Source organism: Ceratotherium simum, chromosome 21 (genome assembly GCF_057802395.1).
Source record: "Ceratotherium simum simum isolate JZ-2026a chromosome 21, ASM5780239v1, whole genome shotgun sequence".
Lineage (NCBI taxonomy): Eukaryota > Metazoa > Chordata > Mammalia > Perissodactyla > Rhinocerotidae > Ceratotherium > Ceratotherium simum.
Window position 1 is genome coordinate 22342253 of NC_141920.1, and position 24745 is coordinate 22366997.

Consider the following 24745-nt stretch of genomic DNA (forward strand, 5'->3'; position numbering starts at 1 on the left):
TGCATTTCTAAATTGATTGTTCTTCCGTCTCCTCATTCATGAGAACTCTATTCTTTGCGACAGATTAAAAACATGCTAAGGGACCGCTAACTTCTGTAGAGGAGATCAACTTTCTCACAACATGTGCAAAGTGGGTGAAATTGCAATTCTGAAGCCAGAGATGCGTGAGGGAAGGACAAAAGAAATCCTCATTTATAACGCGCCTACCGTGCGCTCATCACTGCCCTGCACGCTTAAACAAGTTATTTCATCCTCATAAGCACCAAATGGGTATTATTAGCCCCAGTCTGCAGATGAAGGAAGTGAGATTCAGGAAGGTGAAGTCACTTATCCAAACTGCCACAGCTGGTAGATGGTGCAGCTGGGATCTGGACCCAAGGCCTGTCTATTCTAAAGCGGTGACTCTTGTCCCGACGCACAGAACCACCTGCAAGTTTAAAACAACATGACTGCCTAGGTCGCACCTGAGATTCTGGTGTCACTGTTCTGGGGTGAGGCCCAACATTGATATATGTTGTAAGTCTCCCTCCCTCTCAGAGTGATTCTGATGTGCAGCTGGGGTTCAGAGGGCTGCTCTGCGGGCTGCGCTCTCTGTGGCCAGCCTCACGGTGCCATGGAAGCCTCCTCAGGGGTGCTTCTGCAAGAACCATGTGCCTCATGTCACATGTCCAGACTCTTCATGTCAGGGCTGGAAGCTCCGGAGAGGTCACTCGTCCACACCTCCCCCTTCCCAGTTACAGACAGGCAGCCTCATGGCAGTACCCCCAGAGTACCCACAGCGCTCACATCACCACTGATACGCTCTCTGAGCCTCAGGACCCTCACCAGCAGAGGCCAACCACTGACCTTCCCCACCAGAGAGGTGCCCCACGACAGCCTCTGGGGAAGTGCTGGGGAAAGGTTAGGGGGGACTGTTTGCTACAAAGAATGCCAGCACAGGAATACCAAAACTAGCTTTAATTTGTCCAAAAGTCACAGTGAGCTGTGTAAAAACTGTTTCTGAGAAGGAGGCCCAGGGAGAGCCCACGCTGCACAGGGCCAAGGGGCCTCTAGAAGTTCTCTAGCAGGCCCAGGATGCGCTTCTGCTCGTTCTCCCGGAACTCCGGGCTCCGGCCGTCCCCGATGTTCTCTGCATACTCTAGGGAGACAAAGGCAGGGTTAGGCGGGAATCCAAGGCGTGGGGTCCACGGTGGCGCGGTCACTGCACACCTCTCCCCCAATCCCAGCTCCCACTGTGGTGCATGCTGTTCCAATAGCCCCCACGGTGGCGGTTGTCGCCAAACTCCTTGGTTTTGCATTCAAGGCCTTCAGTGAAAAGGGCCCAACTTACCTTTCCAGGCTCACATTCCTCTCCTAGCCACAGCCTTTACTCACTCCTTTATTCACTTAGCACACAGGCAGTGGATGCCTACTACAGGCAGGCACTGTTCTAGACCACAGGTTGTGAGAGTATGGACCCCAACCAGCAGCATCAGCATCACGCAGAAACTTGTTAGAAATGCACATTTTGAGGCCCAACCCAGACCTATGTACTAGGCCTAGCGGTCTGTCTGAACAAGTGCTCTGGGTAAGGCTGATGCACCCTCAAGTTTGAGAACCACTATCTGAGGCAGTGGGGATAAAGTAACGATCAAAATAGACGAAAATCTCTGCTCTTGTGAAGCCTACTTTCTAGTGGGGGAAACAAACCAAAAAGAAAATACATATGGTGGCTGTCAGAGGGCTCAGGGAGATGGGGAGATTTGATTAAAGACCTTACGTGTGGGCATATCTGGGAGCAAGTGGCAGAGCGGGGGGCTTGCTCAGTCTGTCTGAGGGTAAGCAAGGAGGTGAGTGTGGCCAGAGCACAGAGCCAGGGCAGGGGCAGGCACAAACACACAAGGCCTGCAGGCTCCAGCTGACGTGTGGGAGACACCCTGAGGGGCAGGAGGAAGGGGATGTGGTCTGATGGCGGCTTGGACCAAGGAGCTCATGGTGGAGGTGAGAAGTCTTCAGATTTCAGACATATTCTGAAGGCAGATCCAGCAGGATTCACTGATAGACTGGAAACGGGGTGTGTGAGAAAGAGATGTGCGTATTGAAGTCACCAAGAGATATGTCAGAGTAGTGGAGAAGGTGACAGTGAGCCCAGAATTCCTCCAAGGAATGAGGGGAACAGGTGCCTGCTCCACCAACAAAGAGAGGTGTTGGGGTATCTAGTCTACTGACACAAGATTCAAAGAGCTAGGCATTGTTAGGGAAAAGAGAGGGAGCAAGAATGGTCTAGAGATGCCCATGAGGAGCGTGGGAGACCCCTCCCCTGTGTCCAGTGGTAGGTGTGGGAGAAAACAGCCACCACTTGAGAGGGCCCACCCCAGGGAGGCAGGTTTCAGTGAGAGCAGGAAGATCACGAAAATATTCCCAAGGAGGATGAGGGTACAGGAGATGATGCTGATGACAGATCTCCAGAGGACACAATCAAAGAGTGGTAAGGTGGATAACCGTATGATCCGCTTGGTCCGGTGATCCCAGCACAATACCTAATCTAATAACACTCCATTTCATTCCCAAAAGTGTCCCCTCAGATCATGTAGTCACCCTGGTTTTAGGAGGTGGGGAGGGGTGGGATATGGTGCAGAAATGATGTGTAGAACTTAGGGACTTGAGTGCAGGGCACAAGGGGTGGAGGTGCTGGGAGGACGGGGTGACTGAACTCCTCACTGCCCGCTGACCGTGGCCTGCCCCCACCCACAGAGAGGACACGGTGCAGCATCGTGGGCTGTGTGTGCTTCCTGTCTCTGACTCACAATACTAAGTGACCTTGAAGGGTGGTCTCCTCCTCTGGAAAATGTATGTAAGGTACCTAGCAAATTCCAGATGTTCAAGAAACACTAGTTCCCTCCCTGGGCCTCCTTTGCTCAGGCCAGCACTGTCACTCGTGGAAATCCCACACATCCTTCAAGGTCCATCTTAAAGGACATCTTCTCTGTGAAACTCTGCCTGGTCATCTCTTACTCCTGCTCCTGGCCTCAGGCCACTGGTCCCCATCAATGGCCTGACTACTAAATCATCCTCCACTTGTCCTCTCGCTCCCTCTAGACTGGGTGCTTCATGAAGGGAGCAGCTTTTGCCCTTTTTCAGCTAAATTCCCAGCAGAGTCTGGCCAAGAGCCAAGCGTCAGTCTGGCGTGGTGAATGAACTCTCAGAGTAGTTGAGTAGGATGACTGCTGGCATATCTGCCGCCTGCTCCCTGACTGAGGCGGCCTGAGACAGAACAATAGAGAACTCTTCTGCAAGAGGCTTTTGCATAATAAAACATCTGCTGATCCAAATCTGACAAAGAATGGGGGCAAAGAAGAAAGTGTGCAACCCCTCCTCCACCACCTCCTACCCCCCACTATGCTAGGGAAATAATTTTGTTCCTGCCACTTCTTCATTTTTCCTCCTTCCTCTTTATTACTTTGGAAATGTGCTGGAAAACGGGATTTGGGATCCAAACATGTGCCAGCTGTGTGTCTCCCCCCGGAAATCATCCTCTTCTGTTAGACCCATCCATCACCTCCAACAGCAAATGGTTGTGATGCCTTCCATTTAGGCCCCTTAAAGAGAGGGCTGGGGCGATGGGAGAATAGGAACTGGGCTTCGGGAGAAGGCTGTGGGGCTATATTATAAGTGGCGTCTCTTACTCACATGTGAATGATCTAGTCACTGCCCCAGGAGAGAGAGAAATGACCATTATAGCATTTAATACCCCCAGAGGCATGGTCTGGAAGCAAGAGTCTTAATGGATTGAACTAACACTTTGCTCTCCTAATGTAGTCTCAGACCCAGGAGGAGGGAAGCAGAAAAACAGTCTGATCCTGTGGGGCAGTGATCTTCCAAGTAAAGCCCGTTTCCCTGGAGAGACCTAATCTCTTTCTACGGATGTACAAAGTAGAGGAACCAAAGTCTGTATCAATCCCCTTGCTAAATCACCTCTGCCAGGGCCTCAGGAAAAAAACACGTCACTACTGTACCAGAGCACCATCCCATGGGCAAGTCTCCTGTCACTCCATCTGTGGGGACAGAGGAGACAGTCAGATCACCTGTTCTCTGGAAATGGGCTGTGAACAGAGTTAGTGCAATCTGGAAGAGGGGCTCTCTCACACAGTGGAATGGGAGCTAACATGCAGTGAGTGCCAGGTATTTATATATGTTGTCTCATTTAATCTCTGCAGCAATCCTACAAGGTAAAGAAAACCATCTCTGTTTACAGATGAGGAAACTGAGGCTTAGTAGAGAACTGAAGCAACTTGCCCAAGTCTAGAACGGCAGGGGAGCTGAAATTTAAACCAACATGTGTGAGTAGTGAAAAGGGCACCTAAAAAGCCATCCAGGGGTAGCTGGTCCCCAAAGCGGCATCCTCTTACCTAAGAAATATCTTATCCTGCCTGGTCCCCATCCTTTGGGGAAAAAACTCCAAAGCAGCCCAGCCCTGGCAGGGCATCTGGCTACAAAGTCCTCATAAAAGGTAAGACTCTAGGCCGGCCCTGTGGTGTAGCGGTTAAGTGCGTGCGCTCTGCTGCTGGCGGCCTAGGTTCGGATCCCGGGCGCGCACCAACACACCGCTTGTCAGGCCATGCTGTGGCGGCGTCCCATATAAAGTGGAGGAAGATGGGCACGGATGTTAGCCCAGGGCTAGTCTTCCTCAGCAAAAAGAGGAGGATTGGCGTGAATGTTAGCTCAGGGCTGGTCTTCCTCACACACACACACAAAAAAAGGTAAGACTCTAGAGGGACTGCCCTGCAGTAAAGGGGCCTCAGGGGCCAGGACAGATGTGGAGTGGGTCGCTGGGGCCACACCCTCTCATGTCAGGTCACCGAATGACTGTCAGAGCTGGCAGGGCAATCAGAAATGTACTGCAACCCTGAGGGGCAGGTGACTGGCCAGGGTCCCACAGCGAGCCAGCCACAGAGCCAGGCCCAGAACCAGGTCTGACAAGCCCCTCCTTCCACTGCCCCTGGCAGCCGGCACCAAGCGTGCAGCTCGCCCTCACCCTCCACCCCTTACCCTACTCATGCTTTGTTTCCACAGCAGAATCCTATTTGGAGAAAATCTTGGTGGTGCCAGCTACCTCTGGTTATTATAGCTGCTGCAGCAGTTTATAAATATTGAACAGATTCCTCCCAGAGGTCTTGGGAAAGAGTTCTCTTTGCTGTGTGTGTGTGTGAGAGTGTGTGTGTGTGTGTGTGTGTGTAAGAGACGAAGAGAGAACACAGGAAAAACAGAGATGCTAGATGAAGGGAGAACCGCAGTGTGGGGGAGAGGGAGAGGGAGAGGGGGATGGTGGGGTGGGGAGGGGAGAGAAGAGAGGATGAGTGGGGCTGGAGAGTGAGAAAGAGAGTGTACACATCAAGTCTCTTCTCTACTTGCCCAGCATTTTCAAATGCTCTTATAATAAAGGCTTTGATGGAGCTCAAAAACAGGCAGCAGTGCTGAACGCATAAATATTAAAGCAAACTTTAGACAGCAGGTTTACTATTCTAACACAGAATACAAGCTGTTCTGTTTATGTTAAGAGGACGAGGGAAGCGGGCACGGGGGCTGGCGGACGGGGAAGAACTGTCTTCTAGGACAGAGACTGGGACCAGCATTCACAAGCCTGGTTCAGATCCCTGGACCTCAAGCCTTAAACGCTCACCCTTTAAAAAATGCAGGAGGAAGAGGGAGGAGGAAGAAGAGGAATACCAACGTTTTCACACTGAAAACCCTTGAAGACATAGAAACAACCACAAACTGGAAACTGGGTAAGGAAAATCCTCATGTCTAACACAGATTCCTTAACAACAACGAACTTGGAAGGTCTACTGTCACACTTCTCTAAGAGGAGAACATTTTGCTGGAGCTACAGGCGATAAGTTCATCAGAGATAGCATTAAAATGAAACCTGCTAAAAGGAGAAGGAAACTTACCCTTTGCTTATGATGCTAACGAGGTCATGTTCCCACAGTCCTGAGGACATTTTAGCTGGTTGGAACGGCACCCACCCACCCCTACCCACCACCACCAGGCCCCAGGAGTCTGGCCTGGGTGCTGGTCCATGGGCTTTCCTGCCTGCATCTAAGTCCAGGCTGCTGCCAGCTCCACGCGAAAGGATTAGGCCAAGGAAGGGAAGGAAATGACTCCCATATACTGAGCATGTACTCTGTCCCAGGCACCCGACTACATTTCAACCTCAGCCTTCTTGAGGGGCAGTATTCACTTTCAGTTTGTTTTTTACAGAGGAGGAAACCAAGGCTCAAATATATTATCTACTAACTTACCCCAACTTACAGAGAGCCAGGAGTCACGCTGGTCTGTGCATCTCAGTTCTACTTCTTACTGGGTTAGCTCAGACACAAACCACAACAGTAAAGGGAGCTAACATTATCGAGCACTTATTATATGCCAGCCAACATGTCAGCACTTTACCTACACTCTACCTCTTCTAATTCTCACAGCAATCTTTTGAGGCCAGTTATCCCCATCTTACAGACGAAGACGCTGGCTTAGGGAGGGTAAGTAGCTGCCTAAGGTTAACACACAGGGCTCCCTCCAGGATCCTCTCCTGACTCCAAATACCCTAGTGGCCACAGGAGCCAGGACCTGGTGCAAGTCACACACACATCAACACGTCATCAAAGGATAGACTCTATCAGGTTTTGCAGCTTTAAAATCAGAGAAGCAAAGCTCAGGTTACCAAGAGCCCCAAATCAATATGGAAACACAGGCTTGTGAGCTTCTAAGAGAAGATTTCAAGCCATAAGGAACACAAGCAAATCAAAGGGCCGGGAGCCAATTTCTGAAAGCATTTTGAAGTTTGGCTCAGTCTTTTCGCCACCAGTGAAAGAATTTTGAGTCAGTAATCCTCTAAGCTTTCCTCTGCAAAACAGCCCAGCACCCACGTGGTCTTCTGACAATGTTCACCAGTGACTATAACAGTTAAGAGACTTGCCAGCAGCTTTCACAGTAACTCTTCGCAAAGTACTTATACTAAGAAGTATTCCCAGGTCACAGCTCCTACTCCACGTCCAAGGAGCTGACCACTCCGTGATGTACACGCGCACCCGCCTGTGGAGGTCTTTCACATGCTTCAAGAAACCTCCTCCTTACTCAGAGTCAGCAACTTCACAGAGACAGATCGTACGAGGGTGGTTGCCAGGGACGGGGGAGGAGGGAATGGGGAGGTAGTGTTTAACGGGTGAGTTTCAGTTTTGCAAGATAAAAATAAATTCTGTGGATAGATGATGGTGATGGTTACAATGGTAAAATGGTAAATCTTATGTATATTTTGCCACTATAAAAAAAAAAAAAAAAAGCAGGCACTTCCTCCGTGCAGCCTCTCAACCAGATCTTCACGCCCCTTTTAATCTCCAGAGAATTAACTGTGCCTTCTTGATTCCCACTCCTATCTTAGCAATGACTTCATTCTGCTGTGTGTTGTGGTAGTTAGTTATTTCACCTGTAATGGGACAGTACGCTCCCCGCAGACAGGGCATCCTAGTGTCTCAATCATCTCAGGAGCCCGCCTAGCACCCTGTGATGCCAAGTGGGTGCTCTGTAAAGGCAGATGACCTAAACTTTCTTTTTTTCCTTAAAAGCCTGTAGGAGTGTATCAGCCAATCAGCACAGCTGGAGCTTCCCTTCCTGCCAGATGGAAGACTGCCTGCGTATAATTCTGAGTCCAGATCCAGTTTCCAACATTTCTGGTGACTTGGGTAACATCCCTCAACCTCTGCGAGTCTCAGTTTCCTTATCTGCAAAATGGAGACTGTAATCCTGCTTTCTAGGGCTGTTGTGAGAACCAGAGAATATACATTAAATGTCTGACACAGAGGACATGCTCAGGAGTGACCACTTTAACTACTGTGGTCCTGGATTTCTGGAACAGCACAATGAAGCCCGAGGCACCACCTCAGCACACCCCACTCATAAGCATTAACTGAGCCCCTTCTCTGTGCCAGTCATGAGCCAGGCACCAGAAGATAAAAGGCAGGAAGACTGTCGCTGCCCTCGTGGAGCACACGGTCTGATCTGCCCTTCTCTAGCAAAGAGACCATCGTCCCCTATGTGGGCACGCAGTCCTCAGGCCCAGAGCTGCTGCCAGCTCCAGGGAAGGCTGGACTTTGGGAGTGCTGCAAGCAGTCTGCAGAAAGAGGGGCTTTAATGAGCCATCAATTATTCCCAGCTCTCGTGGCACCTCCAACAGAAAAGGAGGGAGGAAAATCGTGAGAAAGGGGACTGAAATATAATGGGAAAAGCCCCCTGCTGGGCTTGCCTCATCAGCGTTTTCCTGAGACCTCAAGGGATACATCAGCTGTCATCCTGCCAGCAAAACTTAGGAAATATGTAGGCCATAAAATCAAAGAAAAAGCTTGCATCTAATTAGTATGTTAAAAAAAAAAAAAAGGAAGCAACCCAAACTGAAAAACAAAATTAAAATCAAAGAGGACAGACTGATGAGCTGGCTTTCTTTACGAGGCTTGTTTTCATGCTTTCTGATGGAATGAAGATGGAGGAAGGAGTGGGGGGGAGTGAAGGCTTTTAAGAGGTGGGCCCGAGCAGAGCCCAGCCATCAACTCTCAGGGTAGCCTCACCCCTTTTCAACCTCAACACCGTCCTGAGGACGCTTGCTGCCCTGTGTTCAGGGGGAACACGGCACAGCTCCACCACACAACACGGCAGGCAGACGGGCTTCCCTGTGGTGGGTGTGAGCCAGGGTGGGGGCATGCCAGTGGAAAGGGGTTGAGAACCCTTTATTATAACCATAGCCTTACAGGTAGAGAGAACTCTTGTTTTTTCAGTGGTCAGCATCCTGTGAGGGCCTCTCTGACCTGGGCAGTGGCATCCAATTCCCAGCTTTAAATACCACCTCCACACTAATGACTTCAAATTGCCCAAACCAGCATCACTCCTGAGTGCTAATGAGAATTGTCCACTGTTCGCTGGCCAAAAAAGGGATGCAGCTCACTATCCGTACCCCAAAATTCACCATGTACCCAACAGAACTCAAGAGGCCTGCCCAGCAACACTTCCAACCACCACCCCTTGCCCCCACAATGCTTCAGCCTCTGGAATCCCTGCTCGGCCTCTGCTGATAGGGCCAGGGTTCTTATGAAGGCCACTGATGGCCAGTCCTGCCTCTGGGCCTCTGCTCCCTCTGTGACACCACTCGCAGTCCTGGGGAGGAGCCTCTCCCTCCTGGGATTCCATGGTATGGCCTGTGCCTCTGTTGCTGCCTCCTCACTACTCCCTTAGCACACTGTTCACAACTTTAACGCAGCACTTATCACATAATTAGTTTCGAGTATTTCTCCCCACTAGACTGTGAACGTCTCAAGGATAGGGATCTTGTTTATTCTTCTTTGTATCTCTAGTACTGGATACAGAGCCTGGCATTGAGCACTGCTAGCTGAGTGGTTGCTGGAGTGTGTATTTCATTTAGCTTGAATTACGGTTGGTCATTTGTACATCTATGTCCCCCAGAAGACTAAACTCCATGAGGGCAGGTGCCATGTGACACCTTAGTAGCACAGTATCTAGCACTGTCTAGGAGAGTCTCAGCAAACATTTGCCAAATTAAATTCACACAGCGGTAGGGTTGAATTCAACAGCGTTTAAAATATTCACTGGGTTCTCATTATGTGCCCAGCGTTGCTCTAGGTGCTGAGGAGACTTGGTGAATAAGCTAAACAATGTCCCTACGTCACAAAGCTTATGTTTTAATGTATGAGAGACACAAAATGAGTAAACGAAGACATAAATAAAAACAATTATAGATTGTGATAACGGCTAGGAAGGAAATAAACTGGGTGCTATGATGGGAAATAACAGATGGAGAGAAGTAGACGGATTTAAGATTGAGTTTGGAGGCAGAACTGGCAGATTTACTAGTGGATTAGCTGTGAAGGGTGATGGAGAGAGAACTGAAGGGCTGGACTGCAGTCTGGAAAGACGGGTCCGAAGGTGTGGACAGAGGGGGAGGGAAAGAAAGCAACAGGGGAGAGGAACAAGAATGGCGGGAATGAACACAGCATCTGTGCAGGCCACTCACCTGCCTGCTCACCTGCTCACCCAGTATGTGCCTGGCACTCTAATAGGCGCTGGGGGAATAAGCGGGATCTGAGGAAGACAGAGGCTGGCTCACAACAACTGAAAATTCTGAATAACCTAAGGTATATGTGTTAGGATTTCAGAAAGAAAAACATCCACCTACTACGTGTCAGTATCCACTAAAAACACTTTTTCTCAGAAGATCACTGTTTTGATTACAGGGATGGAGGTGTAGCGAGAAGTCTAAATGCAAGACAGTAGAGCTGAGAGTAATAAAAAGTTCTAATTGAACATGTGGGCGTTAAAAGTAAATGCCATTTAAAGGCTGGAGTTGCAAATCACCACAGCTATACCTTAAGGAGGAGGTGGCATGACACTCGGAGCAGTAATTCATGTGAATGTGACACTGAGAACGAGAAGGGAGCACCCAGGATGCCACTATGGAAGGTAAGATGCTGGGCTAGGTTCATTACGGGTTCCCCTTTCCTCCTTCTCTGAGGGAGAAAACAATAGATTCCAATGCCTCAAATTCTCCACCTGCAAAATGGGCACAATGAATTACCATTCCCACCTGTCTGGGAGGGCTGTGTTGAACATTTGATTTCCAGCCCCTACGCCTTCACTCACACTGTCCCTTCGTTCTGGAATGTCCTTGTCCCAGCCTCTAAGACCCAGCTCAATGCTACTACTCTCACAAGGCTTCCCATGGGATTTTAGCCATGCCTCACTTATGATAATGATGATGATAATTATCATCCTACTATTTCATAATACTCATAATAGCTAACATTTATTGAGAGCTTATTTTTTTTTAAATAATTTTATTTATTTATTTATTTTCCCCCAAAGCCCCAGTAGATAGTTGTATGTCACAGCTGCACATCCTTCTAGTTGATGTATGTGGGACGCGGCCTCAGCATGGCCGGAGAAGCGGTGCGTCGGTGCAGCCCGGGATCCGAACCTGGGCCGCCAGTAGCGGAGCGCACGCACTTAACCACTAAGCCACGGGGCCGGCCCACTGAGAGCTTATTAAGGGTCAGACATTTTCCATATATCATCTCATTTAATTCTCTCACCCAGTCCATGGGGTCACAGAGCAATTGGGTATCGTACCCGAGGTAACACAGTAAATGGCCGAGCCAGGACTCAGTTCCAGCAGCTCATGCTTTTCACTTCCCTTTATTATATGTATTATTTATCTTCACATTTTGTCTCCCACCTGTAATGGTAGTTATAAGCCACTTATAGGAAAACTCTTTGAGTACATCTAGCCTAACCCCTCATCTTAGAAACGGGCATAACAAGGGCCAGAGAGAGAAAATGATTTGCCTGCAGTTACCCAGTCCACCCTGACTCTCTCTGAACTCGGGCATTATCAGCACTGTAAAATACAGTCCTCTACCTGTCATGGCTGTTAGTCTGTGCTAAGTGGCCCACGGGCAGGACTGCATCACAGAGCTCAGTTCAGGTGGCCTCCCAGGAGCCACTCCAGCTGAGTCAGGTCCAGCCAAAGATACAAGAGCATTTGAGGGACTCCTTGGCGTAGATGAGGGAAGGAGGGAAACTCACCTGAACTAGCACTTCCTGTGTTGATAGGCACTAGACTGGCACTGTCATGTCGTATCTCATGGACCTTTGCAAAGTTGCTTCTAGATCATGCTCACACAGCTAAGGGAAGGCAGAGCCAGGACAGGAAGCCAGGCATGCTCTTTCTATTACACCACACTGTCCCATACCTACTTCCTTCTGTCTTGCCTAATTCCAGGTATTTCTTGTTACTTTCTTGTTTTTTTCCCTAAGAAAGCAATTTTCTTCCACTATAGGCAACTTGGAACTAAATTTTTTGTTTCTTGTCTTTTTAACAAATATTTCCAAGCCCTAGTGCTTCTTGTTTCGTATATGTTTTTTAAATTCTGGAGCTGGAGGGTCAGAAGCAGAGAATAACTGGGTTAGTCTTCCGTATTCTGACCAAGATGACCTAGACACAGTACACTGGACAATACACTTAAGCCTGCAGTGCAGAGAACGCTGTGCACCAAATTCCAGGTATACTGACACAGACTCAAAAAGCAAGCATCGTCTAATTCCCTGGAGCCCCAGACACAAGCAACATCCAACTCACCCTTGATGATGTGCCTGACAATTTTGATGGAGCTTCCTCGCATATTTAGGATCTGGTGAACCCTCTGGCGAATCTAATAAGGAAGTGGAAGAGTGGGGAGAGAAAGAAAAAGCATCATTTGTCCTGGTAGACACCAGAATACGTCATAATAAATGTATTCACCTCACTCCCATTCCTGAAAAAGGGGGCCAACACAGAGTGGAGGAATTCAAGGAGAGTGTGATCCACTTCTCTCTTTGAGAGGCTCTGCCTAAGCAGGCAGCAAGGAAGGAGGCAGGGATGGACAGGCCCATCCAGGAGAGGGCCCTTCCTACCTGGGGGACATTGGCATTGCAGATCTCCGCCATGATGTAGCAGATGTGCTGGAGAACAAAGAGTCCCGCGTCCAAGCGCCGGAGGTAGAACTCATCCTCAATGTCATTGTCTATGATTTCTCCACGTCGGACCATGTCCTAAAAACGAATGAATGTTGGGAATAAAAGCTGGACAGTGAGCGGAGGAGGAAAGAACAGGCTTCTAGTCTGCCCATGATACACAGAAGAATAGCAACAACCAAAGAAAACCACTCTGCCTTGATTTGTCTTCTACTTCTCCCATTTTTCTCAAGTATCTTTCTTATGTTCTCATTAATAATGGACTAGAGGCCCAAGGAGCCAAGATTAAAGCCCACTTTTTCTATACAATGAGTCAAGGCCAAAATGATCTCATCCACATATTCAACCTAAAAAAATAAGCTTATGGGGACACAAATCTAAGCCATTTATCTGCTTCCACTTGTTCTTTACTGTTTGGTTCCGGCCTCCATAAATAATCTCTCCGCAAGATACACTTAACTCTCTTTCCTTTCCAAATCAAGCTAAATGTAGGGAAGAGAGGTCCCCTTTCCCCACAACTCTGTCTTGGTACCCTGGTGAAACCGATGGCACAGGCGCAAAAAGACTTACATTTTGTCAGATGCAAAATGCTTCCAACCTTTCCAATGCATTTCACAAGTCTGACATTCCTCTAGGCCAAAGCCCTAATAAGTGACAGAGGTCACTTTCCTAAATCTTTGTAACTCCAGATCTATCAGACTTGCTGTCTCCATGTCTATTCCTCTCTAGGGGATTCTGTTTTTTAAATAGCTTTATTGAGACACAATTCACATACCATACAATTCACCCATGTAAAGTGTACAATTTAATGGCTCTTAGTGTACTCAGTTGTGTAACCATCATCACAACCTTTGTAGAACATTTTCATCACCCTCCAAGCTCCCCATCTGGTTGATTATTACCACCTCTGCCAAGAGAGCTCTCTTCTCCATCTCAGGGCCTTCACTGCCTTCCTTGCTAGGGATTCTGGGGTATCTCTCAAGCCAACACTATTTTTTGATTCGCCCTGAGCTAACATCTGTGCCAATCCTCCTCTATTTTGTATGTGGGTCGCCGCCACAGCATGGCTGCCAACTAGCAGTGTAGGTCTGCACCCGGGAACTAAACCCGGGCCACCGAAGCAGAGTGTGCTGAACTTAACCATTAGGCCATGGGGCCAGCCCCAAGCCAACACCATTTTTAAGCTACCTCTACCACAAAGCCTTTTCTGATTATTTAAGGCTAACGACTGCTCCCTTCTGAAATTCCACTCTCGACAAGCTACTCCATGACATGACCTCCTCTTGCACAAGACATTCATACTGATTTCAGGTATCATCAGCCCCTATTTCTATAATTCCCTTTATTTCATGAGGATGGACTGTGAGCTCTGTGAAGACAGAGGCTGAATTTTGTCTTCATATCTCCAGCTCAGTAAACATCCATGCAGTAAATAAAACAAAAAAAGACATCTTTGTTTTGGGCTGTGGGCTCTCAGGAGTTAAGAACTGGGTGAGGGACTCATTCTGCACAACTAGCAGACTGGCCTAAGATGACAGGTGCTTAATACATGCTTTTAATGACAACGATCCATTTCTTAATTCTTCCAGCAGTTTTATGGCCATGGTTCCCTCTGATAACTCAGGCTCCTGTCACGGACAGAAGCCCTTGGGACCCTGTCTTCCACTCTCCCAAACTCGAAGGACTTACCACTGTGGTCATCAATCTCCAGCAAGAATCCTTCAGAGACTATTTAGACGCAGATAATGTACTTTTTTATTTGCCCAGGGGGCCAGCCTGTAGCAACACAAGGCTACTTTTCATCTCGCTCCTAAAGGCCTCTGTCTATGAGGCAAAAGAGGGCTGTAGACTTGCGAGGCCCTGCACTGCCTGGTAAATCACCACCACTAATTCCTAGCTTCATTTAGTAGCAAATTCCTTAGTAATCTAGTAATAGTGTTAATGTCCACAAGGTAGTCACGGAGCACTGGACTGATGTCCAAAGAGTTTAAAAATAGAAGGACCTCCTTAGTTTCTCATTTACTCATAATCATAACTCCCTGCTCCAAAACTCCTAAGTGCTCAGCAGCTGGGGGCACAGGAAAGAAAATTACTCTTGACTTCCACTCATGCAAAAAGCATTTGCTGCTAATACTTTACATTTCTATAATGCTGTAGAGTTTAAAGTGTTATTATATATATGGTCCTCACTACCAAATTTAAAGAGAGCAGGGAAGGGATTATTAATCCCATTGTACAAATTAGAATCCAAGGCACACAGAGGTTAAGTAAGTTGCTTGTAATTACATAATTACCATTTACTAGACTATGGACTCCCTGGGGACAGGAATCTGTCTGATTCAGCTCTGAGGTGGAAATGAATAACATGGTGCAGAGTGTTCAGATCCCGGCCCTGCTAAGTGCCTAGTGGCAAGGACACCATTGTAAGCACTGAGTTAAGGGAGAAAAAGGAACATGGAGGTAAGGGGATGCCCTGGTCTTAGTCACTGAAGATCTGACTGGGCAGATCTGTCTGTGTGGGCAAGTCACAGGGACACAGGAAATGACTAAAAAGTAAAGGGATAAAGTGTACCCAGAAGTAAAATAATTACAAATGGTGGGTGCTGATTAGGGTTAGTTAAGATATTATGGCATCTGGGAAGAAGTGACTTTTGGGTAAGGTTTCAGTGTTTTTTTGGGCAGAGTCAACAGAATGAATGCCTTCCCATGGTCCGAGACCTTACGTGAAATGCCTCAAGCTGTTCATACTTTCTGCTCACTAGCTCCCATCCATGCACACAGCACAAATAGGCCTGCTCTCCCTTTTTTGGCCTCCTCTCCTCGGCTTGTAATGTTGGTACTCTCCCCACCTCCTCTCAATCTCTACCATAATATATTTAAAGTCTAAAATGTGATATTCCTTTCGAAAACTTCTCAAAGTTTTCCAACTTGAAAACTTTTCCAACTAGATACAATTTTTCAGTCCTTAAAACTCCCAAGCCTTGGATTTCTACCTCTTTTATGGCACCTCCCATGGTCTGCCTTGTAGTAGTTATTCAGATGTGTGACTCTTTCCTGAGCAGGTTCCTTGAAAGCAAGAGTTGTGTTTTACTCATCTTTGTACTCTAGAAAGTACCTTGCATGGTACTTTTTGCATAGTAGGTTCTTGGAAAGCATTTGTCAAACAGGACTGAAAAAATGCAGGTAGAGGTTCAGAGCTATTTAACGACTTGTGTGCACTAAGCGATGGGGTAGAAAGGAAAACCTCAGGAAATGGTGAGGGACAGTGCCCTGGAGGGCCAGCTAGTGGGAGGCTTGAATGCTGGCCAGAGAAGTGAGATATGATGGGCTGCAGACTGCACCGTGCAGGAAAACATCATGAATGAGAATATACAAACACTTGTATGATGGACACATCGGTTGAAAGCGTTGAGGCAGGCAGAGCACAAAGCTAGCAGGCCATAGCTTCTCAGCCTATGTGAGAAGTAGATGGGAAGAGGGAGGGGAGAAAGGAGAAGAGAGAAGGAGAGAGATGAGAGACAAAACCCTTAGAGGTTTGCAAACATGTGGACTTGGAGTAGAACACATTCATTCATCCACCTGATAAAGATTTCCTGAATACCTAACTATGGGCCAGGTATTGTATGACGTGCTGGGGGCAGCAAAGATAAATAAAACTGTCCACATAATCAAGGAGATTATAGTCTAATAAGGTTAACAAATATGAGCAAATTATTAATTTAAAAAAATGTAGTAATGGCTACTATAAAGGATCTCTCAAACTGTACTGAAAGCTGTGGGGACCCAGAAGAAGGTCAGACTAAGTCTGTCTGGGGGAGTCAAGAGAGTTCAAAGGAAATGTAACATTTGAGGTGGATTCTGAAGGAGCTTGACAAGCTGGAACAGACATTCTAAGCAAAAGGAATAATAGTGTGGATGAAGGCATAGAAAAGCCAACTTGGCTAAGGTGGGAGAGAACAACAGTGGAATATCCGTATCACTAACAGAAAGATTAGAAAGGAGTAGGGGACCATTTTTCTGCTTATTAGATCCTAGCCTTCAGCAGATTGCATTATTTTTGATTGATTACTACCTACCAGGCATTGTGTGAGGCAGTCTGAATAATAACCACTGCTACCACCATCTATCCACCTAGGAAAAGCAGCTAGTGTTGACTGAGGGCTTAGTACGTGTCAGGCATGGTGCGGAGGGTTTTACGGGTATTGACTCCTTCACTTTTGACAAATACTGGGAGGAAGGGATTATTACCCCCATTTTAGATGAGGAAACAGACTCAGGCAGAGCAAACTCCCCAGGGCTAGTGGGAGGCAGAAGTGGGATTCACACTCAAGTCTGTGCTCTTTCCATCCTACCATGTTTGTGTAGCTATAGAGTCAGAGTTGTCTAGAGAACAAAGGAAGATGGTAAATAAGAATGGCAGAAAGACTCAAGAATGGATCGGAGTGAAAGTAAGTTTCTCCAATTAGGTTCAGAAGTGTCCCTGGTGATTTTTTCCTTTTTCACATTCTTCCCCACAATCTGATCTTCTTTTAACCAGGCAGGTACATACTGTACCTTCCAGTTTCTCTAAATATTGTCATCTAGAAAGAATGGACGCAAGAGAGCAATGTCAAACCCCATTTTTTCCTCTTTCCTTAGAACTTGAAGACTCTGACAACGTTCAATTCAACATTCTATTTTAGACTTATGGTCACATGATTTGAAAGTGGAATTTTCAAATGTAGATCTGATATACGACTACAGCTCATCTCCAAGAAAGGCATCATCATCGCTCCGTTGAACATGCACAAAGATGAAACAGATTGGCTTCTAAGACGAAGTTTCTGCCCTGACAGTTTTAGAAGCATCATAGAAACCAGCATGCAGAGAAGGTGAATGCTGTCAGGATAGCACCTTATCTAGCCTGTTACAACTCTGTGGCATGGAATATTTACTGCTGAATGGATTCAGGGAAGTTGAACACAAGTGTGTACTCTGAGTTTAAAGGAAAATAAAAGAAGCAGGATGATTATGTATCATTCTGACAGAAAATAAGAAAGTTTGGGTACAGTTCTTTTAGGAACATCTTCTCAAGTTTAGGTCTGTTTTAAGAAGAAGGATGGTATGTCACCTTTATTACCCACCTTTGTCTTACTATGTGTGGACAGGACAACTTATTATAAGTGAATTAATAAAATGTCTGGCTCCTTTTCTGGGATTCTAAGAGGCAAGATTAAAAAAATTGATCCTGAGATAAGGAAGTAGAACTACACATCTGAAAGAACTTCTAAGAGCATTTGAAACTCCAAAACGGCTCTCAGCACAACTGAAGGCACGATCATCTGGCTGGGGTTCAGTCTTTGGAGAAGTAATAGAAATGTTTTAGGAATTAAAGAAACAACATCACAAGCTTCTCCCCACCTCATTATTTCCCTCATAACACGTTCCAAAAGAACTGAAGGAGTCCGATCTAGAACACTCTGATGGTTATGCACCAGCAATATGCAAGTGGACTTGCTTCACTAGTGGTAGGGAGGGAACTGAATTATGCCCAACTGGCCAGTGAGACACGTTTCAAAAGCGACTAGACAAAGAACAAGGTGAAACCAGCTGGCCCGTGCAGAGATCAAACATGCACCCCAACCTCCACAGTACACGAGGACTGAGCTAACTGGCCACAAGTACCCCATTCTAAAGAAAGTACCCAACCTCCCTCAAGACAGTACAAGAAGCATTTAAAGTAGATATTGGGACTTTTCTGAACTATGAAGTATAAATTCTACAAACAAGTTTCTGTGCCAGTGTAGGACAGAGTACGGAGCAAATGGCATCAGATCTTAGCTCTAATACTAACTTACTAGTGTTCTTAGGTAAGTCATTTAACTTTTCTTGGCCTCAGCATCTTTGCTGGGGCATAAGAAGCATGAACCAGATCAGGGAAGGCAAATAGGTTCCATTTAGAGTGCCAACTCTAACCCACTGTAACGGCTGTGGAGTGCCAAACAGAAAACGGGCGTGGAGCCGAGCTGGAGCTCAGTGGGGAAGAGCACTGAACTCAGCTAGCACTGTCAGCACCGACCACAGGATGGGGGGGTAGTGGGCCTCACCTTTGTCTTTCCTGATCTGGCGCTCTAGAAGCTTCCTTTTAGCTTTGATAACCTGTGGTAAATCTAGGACTGAAGCACCTCCACAACCAGATGTAATGGCTTTCCGCCTGTATCTGGGTATAGGGATGAACTGACTGTTGACTGACAGCACTCTCAGACAGAAGAGTGACTGCGAGAAATGGCTCAAGTACGAGACACCTACCGTCACCTCAACAGGACAGACAGTCAGCACTAACAATGAGCTCATCCTCTTACCAATAAGTTACGCTTCCCTGTGACAAAGACAACCCCTGGATCTGCCGTAGCATTAGACAGGCCATTTTAAAACAATTTGGGCATGTAAATCGAGTGCTCTTCAAATGGGAATATGATTAATAGAGATTCAAGAGAGATTCCAAAAATCCAGTAACTTCCTTAAGTATTGTAAACATATCTTACTTTACAAAATTTCAGAGTGAAAATCTACATATACACTGAATTGTATCTGAAGTAAGATAGGAGAGTTAAGATTTAAAGGAAGTCTTCCATGAATTAATTCATTCAACTCTCACCTTTGAGAAGAGTGAAGGTGGCTGCCTTCTTTGGGAAGCAATGACAACTCAACATCCACCTACAGCACTTTTTACTTTTCAAAGCAGAGGATCTGCATTAACCTCACTTGCTGTATATGCCCTGTGTTGGGTATGTACAGCAAATATCATTTTCAGATTTCACAGATGGAAAATTGAGACAGATGTCAAATGATGTCACTGAGTTTCGGTTAGAGACTCGAGTGGAACATGACTTCCTAGTCCAAGACCTTTTCCTATTTGTCCTTTCACCCTGGCAAGAGATGGGCAGCATAAATGGAATAATAACAAGAGCAGAATTTCCCGAGTCCTTACTGTGTGCTAAGCACTGTGCTGAGTAAGCACTTTCATGGATTTCTCATTTTTCCTCACAAGAACCCCAAGAGGTAGGAGTTATTACTATTCCCACTTTCCAAATGGGAAACTGAGGCTTAAAATTTGAAGTGAAATCTCTGCTAAAGTACAAAGCCTGTGGTTGAGTAAGTGTTGGAGACAGGGTGAAAATCCGCACAAGTTTGGCTCCAAGCCTGTGATCACTTTCATAGTTCAAAGAAGAAAAAAGTCTTTGTTTTATAGACCTTTTCCAGTATTAGCATATGAGCAAAGAAATAGAGTTTTTTCTTTATACCATATCTGGGGACTAATGGAAATCAGCAGCATTAAATGTAAGGTCATCTAACTTCTTGGCCTGTCTTTTCCTTATAAATTGAAGAAACTGAAAAAAAAAAAAGGAGAGGGGGAGGAATCCATAGCTAGACCAGCAAATTCCACATGCAATTTAGGAGAGTTAAAAAAAAAAAAGATACTCTGAAAGGTTTTGTTTTGTTCATTCCATAAGAGAGGGCTAGAATAAAAACTTAGATGGTAATTCAGTGAATGGCGCATTAAGTAGAACAGATTGCAATTCACAGCAGCATAAGCCTGTTTGGGGGCTGCTAAAATAAACAGATTCATCTCCAAAGATACACAAGGAGGTGGTGCGTGCGGCATCAAGGTGCCATTTCTGCAGGGTTGTATGTGTGTGTTTTTCCCCTCCCCCAGCCACATCCTCGCTTTAAATGTTAATCTGTCATTGGGAACACTACCAAATCACCACTTTTCCACGTGCCTCTATCTCTCTCAGCAGGCAAGTCAAAAAACTCCAAATGAGCATGTGGATGCCATTTCTAATCTGCCCCTGACAGGCAGCAAGCTGCCCCTCACTGATGGAAGGAGACAGTCATAAAGGAAGCTGCAGTGAAGCCAGTAGGAATCCCTCTTGCTTTAATAAGAGGGGACATGACTCAGAGCCCCAATAGGGTCACGGTTACCATCTGCAGTCATGGGCAGGAATTGCCCCGCCATTTAGAAAAGGCCAATTTCTTTTTTCCTTCCAAAGCGAGGGGAGAATTTAAACCAAGGGAGAGACAAGTAAGCGGAGTGGGGAAGGTGAGGGTCACAAACACCAGCAAAACAAAACCTTCCTCCAAGAGCTTCTAAAATAGGGAAGACTATTAGAGAAGGTCATTTTCAGCTGCAGAAACCAAGCCTGGAGAATTAGTAAAGGGGATTTTCAAATTCTTTTGAGAATGCATAGCTAACTGACAGCAGCTCTGATAACAATCCAAGGATACCTACAAAGGAGAAACTGACTATGTGTTAGGCCAGCCTTAGCACATGAGCATGTGCCAGGTTTTCACAATCTCATTAACCTTCAAAATGATCCTCTGAAAAAGTTGCCATGAAAACTAAAACACACATAGGGCAAGTCATTTCCCAAAAAACAAAGTGCTTGTGTGGCAGAACTGGGATGTAACCTTGGGCTGTATGACCTCGGGGTTCCTGTTCCTTCTATGTTACCACAATGCCTCCATCATAGGTGTGTCTTCAATTTCTAAATTTACTGAAAACAAAACAAACACCCCAGAAGGCTCATTTAAATTTTGACAACATATAAGCCAGGCTTGAGCGAACCAGGGCTTCCATGACAGCAGAAACAATAATACAAGGCCAGAAAATGACAATCCTGTTGGGGGTACAGAGAAAGTAAGATCAGTCCCCGCTTGCGAAGACTTAAGCTTAGAGGGAGAGACAGACAAGTATACAGGCCAAAAATACTTACAATAGCTACCATTACAGTGTACTTCTTTGTGCCAGAAATTTTTATAGGTGATTTATATATAGTAATTTATTTAATCTTCCTACAAGATAGGTATATTATTCTCCTCCTTTTACAGATGAGGAAACAGAATCAGAGAGTTTAAGTAACTTGTTATGATCACCCAGCTCGTAACAGGCAGAGGCAGGATTTGAGCCTATGCTGTCTTGTTCCAGATCTCTAATCTTAAGCAGGGAGCATGGGGTACAAAAGAGGGGCTGCAGTACACAGGGAGCACGGGGTACACAAGACGGACCCCAGTACACAGGGAGCATGGGGTACATAAGAGGGGCTGCAGTACACAGGGAGCACGGGGTACACAAGAGTGGCCACGGGGAGCACGGGGAAGGCTTTCTGCAGGAACTGATACTGCAACACTAAGCAGCATGCATGGTACATGGCAGACACTTAACACATATTTATCAACTGGTTTTTCTGCCAAAGCACTTAAGGATACAGAGGAATTAGCCAGCTGCAGGAAAGGGGTAAGAAAACGATGGCACAGAGAGGTATTCTAGGCAGAGTCAAGAGCAATGGGCAAATGTCTAGAAGGTCTGAGAAAGCACAAGTTTAGGGAGGCACAAGTGGTGCCGAATGGCTTTTGCACATGATGAGGGGAAGAGCAGTGAAGGATACAGCCAGTGCGACAGGCAGGGGCCAAGGTGGGAGAGGCACCTCAAGGCCGGCTAAGGAATTTAGACCACATCTTGAAGGGAAGACAGAGCCAGTGCCTACTGGGCCTAGGCCGGCAAGTGGTGTAATTCAATTTTAATTTTAGAAACATCTCTGGTTACCGTGTAGGAAATGAATTGGAGGGGCTAAACCTTGAGACAGGGAAACTAGTTAGTGAGCAGGGTGTTGCACTAATGCAAGAAAAAAAGATGATGGTAGCCTGAATTTAAGTTCTGGTAGTGAGGACGGAGAAAAGTGAACAGGATGCAGAGATGTCAGAGGTAAAACTTACCAGGTGGACGTGTAGTGGGAGGAGGAGAGAAAGGAATAAACAGACGATGCCCGGGGTTTTGACCTGGTCAATCTGGTGACTGGCCCTGGTGTGGGGAAGAGGGGAAGGGATATGTGGGGGTTAGGCCACAAACTTGACTTTGGACTTGCCGAGCCAGAAAAGCGTGTGGGTGATGTCCAGTGGGAGTGGCTATGTGAGTCTGCACAGCCCTGATCTTATCAGACCTTGCAACAAGCCTGTGAGGATGGCAGGCGAGAGCCTACGAACTCCACTGAAAGAGGACAACAGAGAAGATGAGAAAAGCAAAACAGTGCTCAAGGCCACACTGCAAGGTAAGTGGCAGAGGCAAAGGACCAGAACTCAGGTCCTCTGACTTCTCCTCCAATGGCAGAAAGGATGATTGTGATTGGGAAGGGGATGGGCAAGAGGCAGTAGAGCGTGAATGGGCAGATGGCTGAATCTATGGGTGTCTAAGAGAGGGAAGCAAGAGAGAGAAAAAGACACCATGACACTCTTTCCCCCACCATCACTGGCTTCTACTGGCTATAAGCAGTGTTCTGGCAATTCACGGACTGAGAAAGTTTGGGAACTACTGGTTTAAAGAACAGCTGAGAGGAACTCTCAGCAGGATTCTCTTTTTCTAAGTGTGCCCCAGAAGCTTCCAGCACAGTTAGCAGAAGAATCAATGGCAGTCTCACACTTCCACTGTCTGCATACTTACCCAGTGCTTTAGGATCACGTACCCCCTTTTGTACAAATGTTTAAATGAGTTTCAAATGCTAAGGAAATAGTCAAGTCTGTTTCAGACATCAAGTCCTGTGGATACTGTTTCATTACAAGGAGTCCATCTTTCTCTTTCCAGGATGAAGCCTGGAATGATTTAACTGTGGCAAAATTAGCATTCAATTTCTAAGTCATTACGGTGCAAAGTATGTGGTGAGAACATTTAATTGAATAAACCTGCTGGGTATAATTTTCCCAGGAACTAAAAAAGGGAAGACCTCTCTCCAAGGCTCTCCTCCCTCTTTTAAAATCCCTGCCAGTACCTATATAATTACGTCTTACTTCTGACAGCAAGAAGCCTGGCATCTCTGTACATTTAACTAACAGAAGGCAGAAGGGAGCAATGAGAAGTCAGGACATCTCCCCAGTAACAGAGACCTTGGTATTTTCTGGGCTTCGTGTTGTCTAGGGAGTCAGGTGAAATCTGCTGAGACAAGCATCCTGGATATTTACAGATCCCAGAGAACTGCTGCTCACTAGAAGAGTCTTAAGAATTACATGCCCTTTAAAAAGTTCAGGTCAAATCTTGTTAACCAGGAACCCCGAGGGTATGTCCAGATACACTGTGGCCCTGGAATCGAATGGACACTGAATATAACATGAAAGCAGCGGGCCACTACCCAAGACACGGAAGTCTTTGCTAGTCACAGATTATTGCAGTAATGTGAGCTGAACTAACTGTATTAAAATTATCAGTTTGCTCTGTAGACTCTTCTAAATAGCAGTATTTTTCCTTGTTGAATATAGCTGCAGTTATACCACAGAATCTATACAGTTGTCCTCAGATATTTTTGATGATGAGGCTAATCATAGAGAAAAAGTTAGGATTAAAAACAAGAGTTAAGGAATAATGTAGAAAACCTAGGGCCCTCTATCTTCCTTAACACCCACGGGCAAATATTAATTTCATCTCATGAGCAGTGGTCCTTCATTTACTGCATGTCAGTCACTATGCAAGTCCTGAGAATATGATGAACAAGAGAAACTACAGAGATATAGAGTGAATAAACAGATAAAATAATTACATGTTATGGAGCAGCATTGGGGACGGGCGCACTACTTTACATACGGTGATCACTGAAAACTTCTCTGAGGAGGTGACATTTAGGCTGAGACCTGAAGGTGGAAGGAGGCACTAGCACTCCTTCCACCAGGAAGAGCCACGGCAGAAAGGAGAAGCAAATGCAAGGCTACAAGGCAGGAAGGTAGTGCACCGTGGGAGCAGAGGAAGCTGGAGAGGCAGTGAGGACTCGGATCGTGCAAAATCTGGCAGCACTAGGGAAGTAAGAAAATGTGTATGTGTATGTGATGGTAGTGCAAATAGTCCTTAAAGAGAAAAGGAAACTAAAGGTTCTCTGGCCACCTACTCTGTGCCAGGCCCTGTGAAAGCAGCTTTCGTGTGTATTATATCTAAGTCACCAAGTTCCTATATATGTAATTCCTCAAAGTACACAGGTTGGGACATACACCTTACAAAGAAAACACCACTGAGGAAGAAAATAAGACTGGGGCAGTTAGGCTGTTTGTCCACAATCAGAAACCAGGAAGAAGCCCAGCTCTAAAGCCCATGGTCTCCCTCTCACACCCTTTGCTCCTGGAATTTAACTTATCATTTGCCCCCCAACTTAACTTGGCTTCCCACTGCTCCTCCTTTGTTCCT

General features: G+C 46.3%; 1 protein-coding gene across 3 annotated transcripts in view; it reads right to left on the bottom strand.

Moving 5' to 3' along the window:
* Positions 1 to 942: 942 nt before the first annotated feature.
* Positions 943 to 24745, bottom strand: part of CTNNBL1 (catenin beta like 1) — a 158824-nt gene continuing 135021 nt past the window's right edge. For 2 of the 3 annotated variants that reach the window (XM_087445286.1, XM_087445288.1), the window contains exons 14-17: positions 12487 to 12624; positions 12173 to 12245; positions 3955 to 4034; positions 943 to 1138 (exon numbers count right to left, since the gene is read on the bottom strand). In XM_087445286.1, coding sequence (XP_087301412.1) covers positions 1061 to 1138; positions 3955 to 4034; positions 12173 to 12245; positions 12487 to 12624 — 369 coding nt within the window. In that variant the 3' untranslated portion in view covers positions 943 to 1060. The remainder of the gene's footprint in view (positions 1139 to 3954; positions 4035 to 12172; positions 12246 to 12486; positions 12625 to 24745) is intronic. The other variant, XM_087445287.1, reaches the window with a different exon arrangement.